At 38.0% G+C, this 15,427-nt stretch overlaps 1 protein-coding gene across 30 annotated transcripts in view; it reads left to right on the forward strand.

The window, feature by feature from the left end:
* Fam13b (family with sequence similarity 13 member B) overlaps positions 1-15,427 on the forward strand; it is a 102,369-nt gene that overhangs the window by 31,774 nt on the left and 55,168 nt on the right. For 12 of the 30 annotated variants that reach the window (XM_087180832.1, XM_087180831.1, XM_087180835.1 and 9 more), the window contains 6 exons: positions 5,474-5,640; positions 7,274-7,465; positions 7,899-8,111; positions 11,629-11,806; positions 12,111-12,252; positions 13,952-13,984. In XM_087180832.1, the coding sequence (XP_087036958.1) occupies positions 7,309-7,465; positions 7,899-8,111; positions 11,629-11,806; positions 12,111-12,252; positions 13,952-13,984 (723 nt within the window). In that variant the 5' untranslated portion in view covers positions 5,474-5,640; positions 7,274-7,308. The remainder of the gene's footprint in view (positions 1-5,473; positions 5,641-7,273; positions 7,466-7,898; positions 8,112-11,628; positions 11,807-12,110; positions 12,253-13,951; positions 13,985-15,427) is intronic. The other 18 variants (XM_087180843.1, XM_087180848.1, XM_087180851.1 and 15 more) reach the window with 3 other exon arrangements.

Here is a 15,427-nt window from a genome sequence, read left to right on the forward strand (position 1 = left end):
GAGGCAGGGTCTCCCTTTGTAGTTCAGGCTGGTCCTGAACTCAACATGTAGCTCAGGCTGGCCTCAAACTCCTTCTGAGTGCTGGGATTACAGGCCTGGGCCACCACGCCTGGCTCTACCCCCTTTTAAAAGCCCCACACTACTGATTTTATTAAAGGTACTGTGCTCTCAAGAAAGCTTTATTGTTAGCTAGTATTTAGTTCTGTTCTTTTTATCACTCATGTCTCATACTGAAGTATCCATTGTAAAAGTTAACATGACTTTCTGTTCCTTGTAATACGGCCATGCTAAATACCTGTCACTTGTATTTAAAATAATTTTGCTTTTTTTTTTTTTTGGTTTTTCAAGACAGTCTGGCTATGTAGTTCAGGCTGGCCTTGAACTCCCTGTGTAGCCTAAGATGGCTTTGAACTCATGGTGATCTTCCTGCTTCAGCCTCCTGAGTGCTGGGATTATAGGTGTGTGCCACCAGGCCCGGCCCAATTTTGCTATTTGGATTTATAATAATGCTTTGGGAAATCTGGTTATTTTGAAAGTCTGTATGTTGTATTCTTGATGTCAAGTCTTTAATTGCCTTTTTTTTTGGTACTGGGGTTCAAACTTGGGACCTTACACTTGTGAGGCAGGTGGTAGAAACACTGAGCTAAATCCCTTGCCCCATTTAATTGCTTTCTTTGATTCTGTTTATTTTCAGGACATTTTATCAGATGTTTTTGGGGCAGTTTTTCTCTAGTGCTTGCTACTATTTTCTTTCTTTTTTTTTTTTTGGGAGGCAGGGGTACTGTGGATTAACTCAGGCCTTGCCCAGGCTAACCAAGTGCTCTACCATTGAGCTATATTCTCAGCACACTCATAATGTAATTTAGATGTTGGATTTATTTTCTAGGGCTTCCACAACAAATTGCAAAAACTAGATGACTAAAATATTAGGAAGTTTTTTTCTCACAGTTTTTGAAAAAATAAATTTTATTTTATCCCTCCCTCCAATGACCCCTCCCTTCCATATATACAAAAGTTTTGTTTCCATTTTTCCTTCTATTTTCTCTTTTTTTCTTGTCCCTTCTTTCTCCCTCCCTCCTGCTGTATTCTCCTTCCCATTTGAACACTTTCTTCCCATTTCCCAGTATCTGTTATACATTTCAGTCCTTATTTCCACTTTTGGTTTCTCACACCAGAGAGACAATGCGGTATTTAAACATGTGTACTATTTATTTCACTTAAGAATATTGTCTCAAGATGCATCCATTTAGCTATAAATGTCTGAAGTTCATCCTTCTTTATGGCAGAATAGTACTCCATTGTATAAAAAACCACTTTATCCACTCATTGATTGATGGGCATTTGGGCTGTTTTCAAGATTTAGCTATTACAAACTGTGCTGCTATAAACATGAGTGTGCATGTATTCGCTGTAGTATGATGTTTTTAATTCTTTCTGGAAAATACCAAGAAGAGGAATATTTGGCTCAAATGGAACCTCTAGTTTTAGAGTTTTGTTTCTCACAGTTGAGGAGGCTGGAAATCTAAAATGGAGCTTTCAGTAAGGTCCCACCCCCCTTTCAAGATTCTGGGGGAGTATTCATTTGATCTGGGATCTTTCATAAACCTAGGATTTTTTTTTTTTTTTCAGTACCTGGGATCGAATTTAGGACCTTGAGCTTGCAAGGCAGGTGCAGCACCACTGAGCTAAATCCCTGCCCCTAGGATGATTTTATTTATTTTTTATTTTTAAATTTTTTTTAGTACCAGGGATCCACCTTGGGTCCTTGCTATTGCAAGGCAGGTGGCGGAACCACTGAGCTAAATCCCTGGCCCAGATGATTTTATTTTGAGATCTTTAAGTAATTATGTCTGCAAAGATCTTATTTTCAAATAAGGTTACATTCTGAAGTTTTGGGTGGACATGAGGTTTCAACCTATCGCAGATATGCAACTTTGCAAAAGAGTAGGAGACAGAATTAAATAGTGTAATGTTGAAAACTACTTTGCAACTTGCAGAAATGTTGTTTGAGCCATTTTTCAGTCTAAGTGGTCACAGCAGTATGCTTTAGATAGAGGTCCCAGGAGAGTAGTTATCTGATACACTTAGAGTTCTGTCCTCTTTACCTGTTAGCAAGCTTGGGAATAAGGAGATCCAAAAATACATAGAAGACTCTATGGCCAGTTTGAGAATACGAGTGTGCGTGGTACTATAAATTGTGAGAATTTATATGAGGAAGTAGTATAGTGACGACGAACAAGAACTCTGTGTGTGCATGTGTGAGCTCACACACTGGGCTTGAACCCAGGGCTTTGAGCATGTTGATCAAATATCTACCATTTAGCTACACCCCTAGTCCTAAGGAGTAAGGACTTTGGAAATCACATTCTCTGGGTTCAAGTTCTGTCTCTAACCCTTATTAGTTGGGTGGACTGTTGGTAAACTGGAGAACCTCTCTGCAATATCTTATTAGAATAAAGGTTATAATCTTACCTTTTGAGCACATGTACAGTGCATAGATTACTCAATGTTTGCTGCTTCAGTTTTCTGTTTTGACATCATCACCACTTCAGCAGAGAAACTACATCTGAAAAATTTGTGTCTTTGTTTTCTTAGTAATGAGAATGAATTTTACGGATGAGTTCAAATAGTCTTACCCAGCCTTACCATAGGAAAGATATGAATTTCAGATTGTCTGGTTAAAGGGCTGGGCATTTAGCTCAGTGGCACCTCACCTGCCTCATAAGCACAAGGTCCTGAGTTTGATTCCCATTACCAAAAAAAAAATCTACAGCCCCAGATTGTCTGGTTAGAGACTCAGAGTAGTAATAGCACAGGATAGCAAACTTCTGCTTTTATTAGTTTGTTTGTTTTTTTTTTTTGGTACAGGGGATCGAACTTGGGTCCTCGCGCTTGCGCAGCAGGGGGCGAAACCACTGGGCTAAATCCCCAGCCCTTCTTCTGCTTTTATTAGTAAGGAACACTATACAGAAAGTAGCTATTTTATTTTTTTTGAGACAGGGTCTCACTATGCAGTTCAGGCTGGCCTTGAAGTCACTATGTAGCCTAGGCTGGCCTTGAACTCACAGCAATCCTCTTTCCTCAGCCCTCAGCCTCCCAATTGCTGGGATTACAGGCATGCATTACCATACCTGGCTGAGAGTAGCTACAGTGTTTTAGTGATGATATTTATTTCTTTTTTTACTGGGTATTGAACTAGAGTCTTGGACATAGAGAGTATGTGCTCTACCATTGAAGTACATACCAGCTGATAGAATCTTCTAATAAGTTTTCATTTATTGTATGTCAAGAAAATCTCCCTTTATGTCATGTTTCAACTGGACTTTTAAAGTAAGTTCTTAAAATATCTTGTCCCTACAGTTAAAACTCTATAAAGGATATTTAATGTAACTTCTTCTGTTGATTGGTTGGTACTGGGGATTGAATGCAAGGCCTTTGCACTAAGCTATATCCCTAGTCCATTGTTTTTGTTTTATTTTGAGACAAGAACTTGCTAAATTACTAAGTTGTTCAAGCTGGGCTTGAACTTGTGATCCTCCAGCCTAAGCCTAATGAAGTGCTAGGATTACATGTGTGCCCCACCACATCCAGCAATAACTTCACTTTGAAGTTGTTTTTTTAGATGAATAGACTGGTAGATGAACTACATGTTTAAGCAGGCATTTCAAGATGTTTTGGAAAGTAATCATCTACTAAAAGATTTGTTGTGGCAATGTGGTTTTCCTTCTGCTCAGGTTTTGATGTTTCTTCTTGGAGGTAAATGCTACTGAGAAGACTTTTGAAAACCACACTGATAATACCCCTCTTCTGCTTACCTGAATCTTGGGTAGAGTGCTGCAGTACAGTTTACTAAGCTTATTAAAGATTTCTTAATAGACTTAACAGAGGTTGATGAGGCCAAATAATAAACACATTGCCAAATAAGTTTTTCCCTCCTCAGCTTATTCACTAGTCTTTTTGCATTATGCAAAGAAGAAGAGTCTGATTCTGGGATATTTCAGTTAAACTGAACAGCTGTATAAGTATTTTTATTTTTATAGGGAAACCTGGCATAGAAACATGGAAGTTGTGTGGGGGTCACATATCTACAAATGGTAGGCTAGGGCCAGCGATTTAGCTCAGTGGTTCCGCTGCCTGCCTTGCAAGGGCAAGGTCCTGAGTTTGATCCCCGGTACCAAAAAAAATGGTGGGCTTGGTATTTGAAGGTTCTGTTCTTTTGTCTGTTTTCCTGTATGAGTTGTTGGTTCTCCAACTCAGAAAGCTCAAATGGCCACTGTTGTGTGGCTTCTTTGATCTTCTCAAATCCGTCAGGTTTAATTCCAAGCATATGAGGAGATGAGGAAGGAATGTGGTAGAATAGGGTGTTTGTATGTAAACATAGTGTACATTGGGGAAAATGTGAAGGTGTGATCTTGGTAGTAAAAGATTCTTTTTTCTTTTTTTTTCTTTTGGTACTGGGAATCAAACTCAGGTCCTTGTGCTTGAGCAGCAGGCAGCGAAACCACTGAGCTAAATCCTCGGCCCTATTCTTTCTTAAAATTCCTTTATGTACAACAGGAAGATTCTTATCTAGTTTAGCTATCATAATTTGAAGTCTTCACAACATTTTGTCTTTAACTAGGTCACAGATTTTTCAGGCAGAAAAAAATGCCTTTTTTTTTTTGGTACCAGGCATCGAACTTGGGACCTTGCACTTGCGAGGCAGGCAGCAGAACCACTGAGCTAAATCCCCGGCCCCCAAAATGCCTTTTTAAGTAGGTAACTTTCTAGATTCCTCAGAAAATGAAAAATAGAAATTCCATTTGACCCAGCTATTCCCTTTCTAGGTATCTTCCCAAAAGGGTTAACGACGTCATATTACAGTGATAAATGTAAACCCACCCATGTTGATAGCAGCATAATTCATAATATCTAAATCTTGAAAGTGGCCTATATGTCCATCAACAGATGAATATGGTAGATAAAGAAAATATGGCATTTATACATACACAGCGGAATGCTACTTTGCCATAAAGGATAATCCTGAGTCATTTATAGGAAAATGGATGTACCTTGAGACCATAAGTTAAGTGAAATAAATCAAGCATACAAGCTTAACCATAGCATGGGTTCTCTTATAAAGCTTAAATATAGCATGGGTTCTCTTATATGAGAAACTCATAAAGAGCAAAATAAAAGATAGATAATAGAAAACGGAGATAGAACTTTTGCAGAAGAGAAGGGGACCAACGGGATCAAGAGATGGAGGTAGGTAGGAGAGAAGATAGGGGAAAGGGATGAAAAAAGAAGTAAGATGTGTTATGTACACATACCAGCTCCCCATGATGAATGTAATCATCCTGTACTAATAAAAAGTAAACATGGATCATAATTTAAAAAAAAAATAGGTAACCTCCTAAGTGGATTTTACTTTTCTACTTTCTTTGCACAGTTAAAAATGTAGGAAATTGAAATAATTGTTTTTTCTTTGTAGATTAACTGCTGAAGTACTGATCGAGTTCTGCGTTTCTTCAATGAGGAACTACAGGCTGATCTTCTGCCATAATCTCAAACAACCATAAATGACAAAAGAATGCTTGCTCAGTGAGGGTAGCTGGTGCAGAAGCCATTTTTTAAACTTAGGTGTTTAAGTACTCAAAGGTAAGTCTTCAAAATGGTAGCTTTCTGGTGCACTATAAATCCGTAGAGATTTTTGGAGTTTTCCCCCCTATTTGATTACTACTATATTTGAATACTATTTGATTGTAACTATGAGGTATTGTAGTTATTAGCTGGGATCAGTTGTGTTGAAGAATGGAAGTTGCTTTTCTAAAACTGTGTACATTTATATTATTTTCTTGTTCCAAAATTGATTTCTACCATTCCTGTAAATTGTCTGAGTTGTTTTGTAGTCGTGGTGTGATCCTCTCTTAATCCAGGGAGTGAGTATACAGTTGATCCAGTGGGACTTATTTTTGTAAACTTTGGAATCTTGTCTAAATCTCCTTGGGTGATCTAGAATTGGTGTTGTTTTGTTTATTATCAATTTTTGTTTTTGTTTTATGGTACCGGGGATCAAACACAGGACCTTGAGCTTGCAAGGCAAGCATGGTGCCAACTGACCTGAATCCCTGGCCCTATGAATTTTTGAAATAATTTTTTTCTTTTAAAATACTTTTTTCCCATAAATAAATGTTTTAAGAATAAATATTTATTTTAGAAAGTGAATTTTTCTTGAGATTTCTTGTTTTCTCATGCATTACATACTAGAGATGGTCTTCTGAGGGATAGTTTCCTATTGCTGCTTTTTTTTTTTCCAATTTAGGACCTTGTGCTTGTGAGACAGGCGTAGTACCACTGAGCTAAATCCCTGGCCCTCTCCTGCTGCTTCTTTACTAATCTCACACAGTTAAGACAAATAACTATTTTTTGAAACTAGACTAGCTCTGGCAATCTCATCTTTCTTTGCACTGTGCTGCTCTTTGCTGTTCTGCTCTCTTCTCTTTTCCTTTTCATACTGGGGATTGAACCCAGGGTCTTGCACATACTAGGCAAGCACTCTACCACTGAACTGAATCCCCAGCCTTTTTTATTTTGAGACATGATCTCTTGTAATTGCTCAGGCTGGCATTGAACTTCTGATCCTCCTGTCTCAGCCTCCCAAGTAGCTAGGATTATAGGATTGTGCCATTGCACCTGACTGAAAAATTTTTTGAGTAATTATGAAGCAATAATATTGATAAAAGGACTTTCCTCATTGAAAGTTGAGAACCAGAAATGAAATTTTTTTTTTTTTTTTTAGCAGCTGGTCTGTCTTATAGGAATAAGAACTGATTAATCTTGTTCTTATTTGCTCATCGTTAGTGATGCTCTCCTGTTTGGGTATTAATGGAAGGGTTAGGTGAGCTTCATATAGCAGAATCCTGAGATGGATTAGATTTGGCTTTACCTGGGTCATTAATAAGCTTGGTTAGTAAAGATCTTCTTGGAGTAAAGGTCTTAGGACCTTGTCTTTGGGATATTAATGTCCTTTGCTAAATTTTGAACAATCAGTTTTTCCATTGTTAAATATGCAAACACTAAAGAGAGCCTTCAGGACTAACTTCATAGTACAGAAAATGCTTAGATAATTATATTGGGCTTTACTTGTAGAATACACCATGGGCCTGATAACTGGAACATACTTAAATAGATGAAAACACATTCAGGTGTAAAGCATTTTTCTTTAATGTATTTAGTCATATTGCCACCTGTTAATCATTATAGTCTTTTTTTTTTGTCTTTCATTTGGCAGAAAAGACAGCTTTGATTTCTGGCTGCAAAAAAGATATGAGGAAGAGCTCCTCCCCTTCCTTGAGTAACTGCAACTCCGTTCTTGCTAACAAAATATTTGGAATTCCACTTGATGAGCTGCAGCAGGGAGGACATCCAGACAATGAGGTTCCATTCATAGTCCGCCACGTTGTGGACTATATTGAGGAACATGGTATACATTTCTTTACTTTGAGGGCTAGCTTTTGTTTTAATAAACACAACTTACCCTTTTTGACTTTCGATTTTTAAAATTTTTTTAAGTATGAAGAATGCAAAATATAGGCAAAACAATAGAAATTCTTTTTAAGGTTTCAGTGTGTTTTTAACTTAAATTGGTAAACCTAGAAATGACAGTTGCCCAGCCTAGAATATTTTTTTAGTGGGGGTGATAGGACTATTTTTAATGGATATAAGGGGTGGGATAAAATAGAATATCCTTCAGAGATAGAGATGTTTCAAGATGTCTAATTTTTGGCCAAATCTGGAGAGCCAAGCAAGAAAGGCTTTTCAGAAGTATGAGTATTTTATGTTGGCTGAAGATGAATATATATGGGCAAGTTGTTGGAAGTTGCAGCTTATTTAATTTTTATCTTGAACTAACATAGGCGGTCTGGAGCAACAAGGACTTTTTCAAGTCAATGGAAATGCTGAGACAGTGGAGTGGCTTCGGCAGAGATACGACAGTGGAGAAGAGGTGGATTTGGTTAAGGAAGCAGATGTTCCTTCAGCTATTAGTCTCCTTAGGTTTTTCCTTCAAGAACTTCCTGAACCTGTTATTCCTGGCAGTTTGCATATTCACTTGATGCACCTTTCTCAAGGTAACATAGTTTTTGATTCTGATAGGTCATTTATTATTAATTTAGAGTCTACTTTTTGGAAATCATTTGTTTTAAAGAACTTAGTACAATACATTGTTATATTTGCTTTGTTATTACTGAGGGTTTTTTTTACTGTGCCTAGTTTATAAATTAAACTTTATTATAGGTATGTATATGTAGGGATAGCCACTGTGGGTCTTGTATGTTTCCAGCAGATAAAGAAGAACTACTGTCACTGCTGATTATTTAAGGGAATATCTTAATGTTGTTTGATCTTAGAAAATTACTTCTTAGATTCTACTTTTTTCATCTGGAAAGAAGAGTCCTAAAAGAATAATAAATACCCTGTAGAGTTGTTGAAGTAATACTTATAAAGGACCTGGTGCACAGTAACTACCCAGGAAATAAGTTTCTTCCCTTTCTGCTTCTTTCCGTTCCCATAATATCTGGTGTAGGTGTGCTCTTCCTTTTGTTCCTAAACTGCAGGGTTGGATCCCATCCCTGTGGCTCAGGCTGGCTCTGCCAAATTCTCCTGCTGAGTTCTCTGCTGCTGCTCTCTGCCTTCTGGGGCAGTGGCAGCAGGTGAGAAGGGAGAAATCAGCTTTGAAGGCTGAACTTAAAAATGTTTTTCAGACGTAACCTAGAAATCTTGACACATGTTTAGCAAGTATATTTCAGAAGTGAATTTCTTATTTTCTCATTTGCTTTTTGGACCCCTCCAGCCTAGTCAAGTCAAAGAAATGGCAACTTCTTACAACCCTGTATAGTATTAGTTACTCTTTTATGATTGGTCTTATTAAGCCAAAGATACAGGAGGCAAAGGAGGAAAAGCAAAAGGAGAGAATCATTTGTTTTATTTTGTTCCTTCTTTTGGGAGGGTATCTAGGTCTCTGGATAAAGATTTCTCTGCATTTTTCTGTAGGTAAATACTATGTTATTGTGTGTTCATCCAGCTAATTCAGCAGTTTACTGAATACTTGCTATAGGCTGAGCACTGTTGTAGGTGCTGGGATTTCAGCACTGTAAAAAAACTAGATATAAATCTATGCCCTCATGGAGCTAAAATTTTAAAGGGAAGATAGAGGATAAATAGGTAATGAACTATAAAATAAATATATTAGTATATGATGATAAGTGTTATAGAGCTGGAATATGTTAGTGTTATAGTCATATTGATGATATTAATTACTTGCTGTGGTTTTGTTTTGTTTTGTTTTGTTTTGTGACAGGATCTTGCTTATATAGTCCAGGCTGTCCTTCAACTCCTAAGTGCTGAGATTATAAACATGAGCCACCATACTTGGCCTGCAATTTTTTAGTTGATAATAAGATTTTCTTTCTTGGGGGTGAGGGGGATGTGGTACTGGGAATTGAATCCACGGCCCTGCAAATGCTAGGGAAGTACTCTACCACTAAGCTACATCCTCACCCTTTTATTTTTCTTTTTACTTTAGAGGTAGGTTCTTGCATTTTTTTTTTTTGGTACCGAGGATAGAACTCGGGCCTTCTGCTTTCGCAGCAGGCGGTGAAACCACTGAGCTAAATCCCCGGCCCCAAGAGATAGGTTCTTGCCAAATTGCTCTGGCTAGCCTCCAATTTGCAAGCCTCCTGCCTCAGCATCCCAAGTAGCTGGGATTATAGACATGTGCCACTATGGCTGGTTTATACATGATTTTCTTTTCTTTTCTTTTTTTTTTTTGGTACCTGGGATCAAACTCGGGTCCTTGCGCTTGCGGAGTAGGCAGTGAAACCACTGAGCTAAATCCCCGGCCATACATGATTTTCTTAAGTAATCCTTTTCTGTTAAATGCTTAGGTTGTTAAAATTAATTTTCCACCAATTATAGGCAAGGTGGTTTTACAAACACTAACCCAGGGACTGTTCCACAAAATTATAAGATCAAAGTACTGGTGCATTTGAATGGACAATTGGTAATACTACAAGGTATAGAAGAGTTATTGGTTACATTTTAAATTTTATGTAAAACTTGTGTGACTATATACTTTTCTGATAAACTTTTTAGACTTGTGTTATTTTGCAAAAGATGTCTAATGTCATGACCATAATTTTTACTTACAGTTTTTCTATAAATTAATATTAAGGACCTGAAGAAAGATATAAAATGAAATACAATTGGGTTGATATTTGCTAGTGAAACAATGTATTACTTCATTTTGAGAGTATTGTAAGACCGAGGCCCTTACCAAACGCTCTGAGGAGCTGACTGCAGCGAAGAGCACCCGGGAAGGAACACACCGGACAAGTTGGAAAATAAAACAGACCTTTATTAGTCTGGCCAGACGGCACTCCCAAAGCAAAATAGCTTAGAGAGGCAACTGGCTCAGAGTCTGAGGCTGTTCTTATAGGGGGTTGAGGGGGAAGTTAACATAAAGAATTAAAGAAAAGGGGACAAAGGTTAGTGGTTGACTGTCGTGTATTGATGGTCAGCAGACATTTGCAGCTTGTTCTATAGATTGTGGTGTCCTGATGTTCCGGGCAATCAAGGAGTTGAGTAGTTTACTTTGGGACTTTAGGTCTGTTACAGATTTTTATATAATGTCCCAAAACTAACAAGCATCTTTATCCATTAACTCACATTTAATCACAATGGGGCTGGAGAAAAGGAACAAAGGTTAAGCAGTCCCACAGTATCTTTTGAGAAATTACTTCTCCTAAGTGGGGCCCTCATCTGTCACTGGAATTAATATAGCACTGCTTTCTGTTAATGAAAAATCTTTGATATGATAAACACAAGGCCTAACTTCAGTGTTAAAAATTTTCTTGTTTTAAAAAAAAAAACCCAGCCTGGCCAACTTAACAACTTAGCAAGACCCTGTCTCAAAATAAAAAAGGGCTGGGAGTGTAGCTCATGTGAAAGGCTTGGGTTGAGTCCCCAGTACTACAAAATTACAGAGAAACAAACAAAAACATCAATTTAGTGGAGAAAATCAGATAAAAAACAAAAGCAATTTATTTAGTTTTACTGATACTGCTGAAGTTAATTGTTCTTTTCAGAATGTAAGGGGGGAAAAAAAACCTTGTCACTGTTCTTTCCTTGTTTTCCCATTTGTCCAAATGGAATAGTATCGCTGATACAATTGGCTTTTCCAGTTGTGTCTGTACTTTGCTCATAGTATTCATGTTGCTTGACTTGTGCAGTGTATCTTGAGTTCTTACAATTGGCACTAGTTTGGAAACACAGGTACAGTCATGTAAGAGACCATACGTTGAGAATTAAAAAAGAAAAGAGAATTGGAGCCAGGGAATAACAGATGAGGAAAACATTCTCTGGCATTTGAGAAGTTGAGTTCCTTTGCTCCACCTCCTCCTTTCTGACTCTTCCTCCATTTAATCAGTGAAATGCAAAGCCCTAAGGCATTTGGCCTGTAGTAAAGGAAGTGAATAGGTTTTGAATTGTTATAGTAAAAAGGTAATGTGGGTGGAGTAATGTGAACATGGCAAAATATCTGAGCTTTACTTTTTACTTCATTAAGAAACCTATCATTATGTTTTATAGATTATAATAATGAAGATGAATTTGGAAGAAAGTTGAGGTTCCTCTTGCAACAGCTTCCACCTGTTAATTACAGCTTGTTAAAGTTTCTGTGTAGATTTTTAGCCAATGTAGCATCACATCATGAAGAAATTTGGTCTGCAAATTCTTTGGCTGCTGTCTTTGGTCCAGATGTCTTCCAGTAAGTTGTTTCACAAATACTTGTTTAATTTTAAAAAATTTTATTTGTGGAATGAAGTCATTATCTTGTCTTCCAAGAAGTATTGGATGTTTGATGAGCTTTTTTATAGTAGATCTGATTAATCCTTGCAACAGTTGTGTGAACAAGGTACAAAATAGGTTGGTTTTACAGATGGGAAAACCAAGGCATAGAATGATGACATAAATTGCTCAGGTTTATAAAGTGACTTACTCATTGGTTCTCTTCTCACTTTACCTGGGATTGATTTAAGAAACCTCGAATCAGTGAGAACTTTTATTCTTAGCATTTACACAGATGTGGAAGATATGAAAGAACAAGAAATAGTGAGCAGAATAATGGCAGGACTTCTGGAAAATTACTATGAATTCTTTGAGAATGAAGAGGAAGATTTTTCATCAAATGATTTGAGCTCAATTACTGAACAGGTGAGAATATTTTAAATTTTTATTTGGGGGGAAAATTTGTGTTTTACAGAACATGCTTAGCTGGGCTGGGGATTTAGCTGAGTGGTGCCACCACCTGCCTTGTAAGTGCAAGGTCCTGAGTTTGATCCCCAGTTCCAAAAAACAAAAAGAGTATGTTTAGCTGGGCATGGTGGCACATGCTTGTAATTCCAGTCCTGGGGAGGCTGAGGTAGGTGGATTGCCATGAGACCCTGTCTTAAAAAAGCAAAATGCTTTCCACGGGAGACAGACTTATGCAGAATTTAAGTACTGAACTGGAGGTGTTTCATATTGGGGTTTTTTTGTGTGTGTGGTTTTTTTTTTTGGTACTGGGGTTTAAGCTCGGGTCCTTCTGTTTGTACAGCAGGCAGTGAAACCACTGAGCTAAATCCCCAGCCCTGGAGGTGTTTCTCTTGATTACTATATATGTAATATGTGTAGTATGTCCATCCATGTGATGTATGGCTTTAACTTTTCCTCCCTGAACAACTTTTTTCAATTAGGATAATAAGAAAAAGGCATTTATTTTTTATTTTTGCAGTGCTGGAGATTGAACCCAGGGCCTCTAGCATGCTAGGCAAGTATCCTACCATTGAGCTAAATCCCCAGACCAGAAAAGGTAGCTTGAGTATATGGTAGAGATTTTTTTTTGAGACAGGGTTTCACTATGCAGTTAGTTCAGGTTGGCATTGAACTCACTGTGTAGCCCAGGCTGGCCTCAAAGTCAGCAGCAGTCCTCCTGCTTCAGCATTCTGAGTGCTGGGATTACAAGTGTGGGCTGCCGTGCCTGGCTTGGTAATAGAGATCTTTATATCTGTTTTGGTGGAGTTTTTTCCTATAAATTTAGGCATTGTTTATTTTGTAACTATAGTATAGTTGTTGCAAAGAAACTGCTAGTATAGAAGAATACTGTAAAAACAAAGGGTGAGAAATTTAAGGTAGACCAAAAAAGATCAATACAAACTTGTATTTTTATTTTTGTGGTGCTTGGGAGTGAACCCTGTGCCTTAAAATGCTAGGCAAATCCTCTAACACTGAGTTACACATCCTGCCCTATACAAACTTTTAGAAATTTGAACCTTTTCCTTGATTACAGTAGTATGTCAACATAGTGGAATCATTGTTATTAGTGGAAAGTGTCTATAGAGATTTGTAATTTAGGTTGCAGATAATTTTTTTAATTCTTGTGGCTGTAGAATATTGAATTGCATTTCTGAAGCTACATTATGATCTTTTGTTGTTGCTATGCCTTGGTGGTTGAAACTGTTGCAAGGGTCCTGGTAACTTTCCCTTTTATGAAATAAGAATATTAAAGCTGAGTAATTGCAATTTACCATAAGGCCATGTTAATTCTCAGGTTTAGAATTTGTGATTTAGATATGTTCGTAGGTTTTTCTTATGCACTGTTAGGATTTGGGTCTAGATGTCCCCTCCAAAGCCTCATGAGGTCATAGGTGGCTTTTTCAGAGGTGGCTCAATGTAGAGTGTGTGATGCTGGGATTAAGGGTGTGTGATTACTAAATCATACACTGATTGATTTGGCACCGCCCTAATCTCAGTAGTCTGGATAAGGTAAAAGGGGCAGAAAGATGCTGTTAAGGTTTCCTTGTTGATTTTGCCACTGTGTTGACTCCCTCTCTTCTGTGATGACCCGTCTGCCACGTGCCACTCTGCTTTGGAGCCAGTCAATTATGAACTGAAGCCTCTACAAACTGTGAGCTAAATAAATGTTTCTTCTTTTAACTTTGAGTGTTGGGTATTTTGTCTCAGCAACAAGAAAAGAGTAACTAAGACATGCACTTAAGTGGTTTGCCATCAAACTTTTATTAAGTTATAATCTGTGGCTGGGTATGGTGGCACATGCCTATAATCTCAGCTCCAAAGGAGGCTGAGGGCAGAAGATTGCAGGTTCCAGGCCTTGCTGGGCAACTTAGTGAGACCTGTCTCAAAATAGCAAGGGCTGGGGGGTGTAACTCAGTGGTAGAGTACATCCCTACTATGTGCAAAGCCATGGGTTCAATCTCAGTACTACAAAACCAAAAAATCCCTGAAGTTACTCATATTTTAGGTGTGGAATGGGGCTGCTACTTCGTTTATTTAAATGGACAATATTGCCCCTTATTAAAAAAAAGTAGCTCGTCATGGTATATAGTTCTGTAATCCCTGCACTAGGGAGGTTGAGCCAAGAGGATAGACATGAGTTCAAGGGCAACCTGAACTACATAGCGAGACTGTCTCAAAAAAACAAAAAAAGTAAATATGTAGTAAATATGTACTTGTTTTCACATGCATTTCTCATTTTTCTCCTAATCCCCTGTTGGTTTCCTCTGTGTTTGTCCAGTTTTTAAAAAATTGCAAACAGAAGTAACTTTTCTTGTTGGTATTTTATTTTTAAAATTTTATTTATTTATTTATTTTTTCTGAGACGGGCTCACTATGTAGTTCAGACTGGCTTCCAACTCATGGCAATCGATCCTCTTGGCTCAGCCTCCCGAGTACATAGATTTCAGGCCTGCGCCACCAAGCCCTGCTCTTGTGGTATTTTAAATACGAAAGTAGTTTACTCTACACACTGATCTGTACTTTGTTTTATATCCATGAACAGTGTATCTTGGAGCTGGGTGTTGTGATGTATGCCTGTAACCCCAGCACTCAGGAGGCTGAGGCAGGAGGATTGCTGCAAGTTTGAGCCCAGCCTAGGCTATAATAGTTTAGGGCCAGCCTGCACTGCATAGGGAAATCCTGTCTCAAAACAACCAAAAAAAAAAAACCTGGAAAACCCCCTAAAACCAAAAAAGAGTGTATCTTGGAGATCTTTATTATTAGAATACAGAGAGTATGTTTTGTTTTTTTTTTTTCTTTTTTTTTGGTACCAGGGATCGAACTCAGGACCTTGTGCTTGTGAGGCAGGCGGAAGTATGTCTTTTTTTTTTTTTGGTACTGGGGATCGAACTCAGGACCTTGTGCTTGCGAGGCAGGCGCCAGAACCACTGAGCTAAATCCCCGGCCCTGGAAGTATGCCTTTTTTAAAAATATCTTTTTTTTTTTTGGTACCGGGGATTGAACTTGGATCCTTCCACTTGCAGAGCAGGCAGCGGAACCACTGAGCTAAATCTCCGGCCCCTAAAAAATATCTTTATACTTCCCTATTGTATGA

The sequence above is a fragment of the Heterocephalus glaber genome, unplaced genomic scaffold (assembly GCF_053883595.1).
Source record: "Heterocephalus glaber isolate CG9 unplaced genomic scaffold, H.glaber_assembly_v1.0 deba00001465, whole genome shotgun sequence".
Classification (NCBI taxonomy): Eukaryota; Metazoa; Chordata; class Mammalia; order Rodentia; family Bathyergidae; genus Heterocephalus; species Heterocephalus glaber.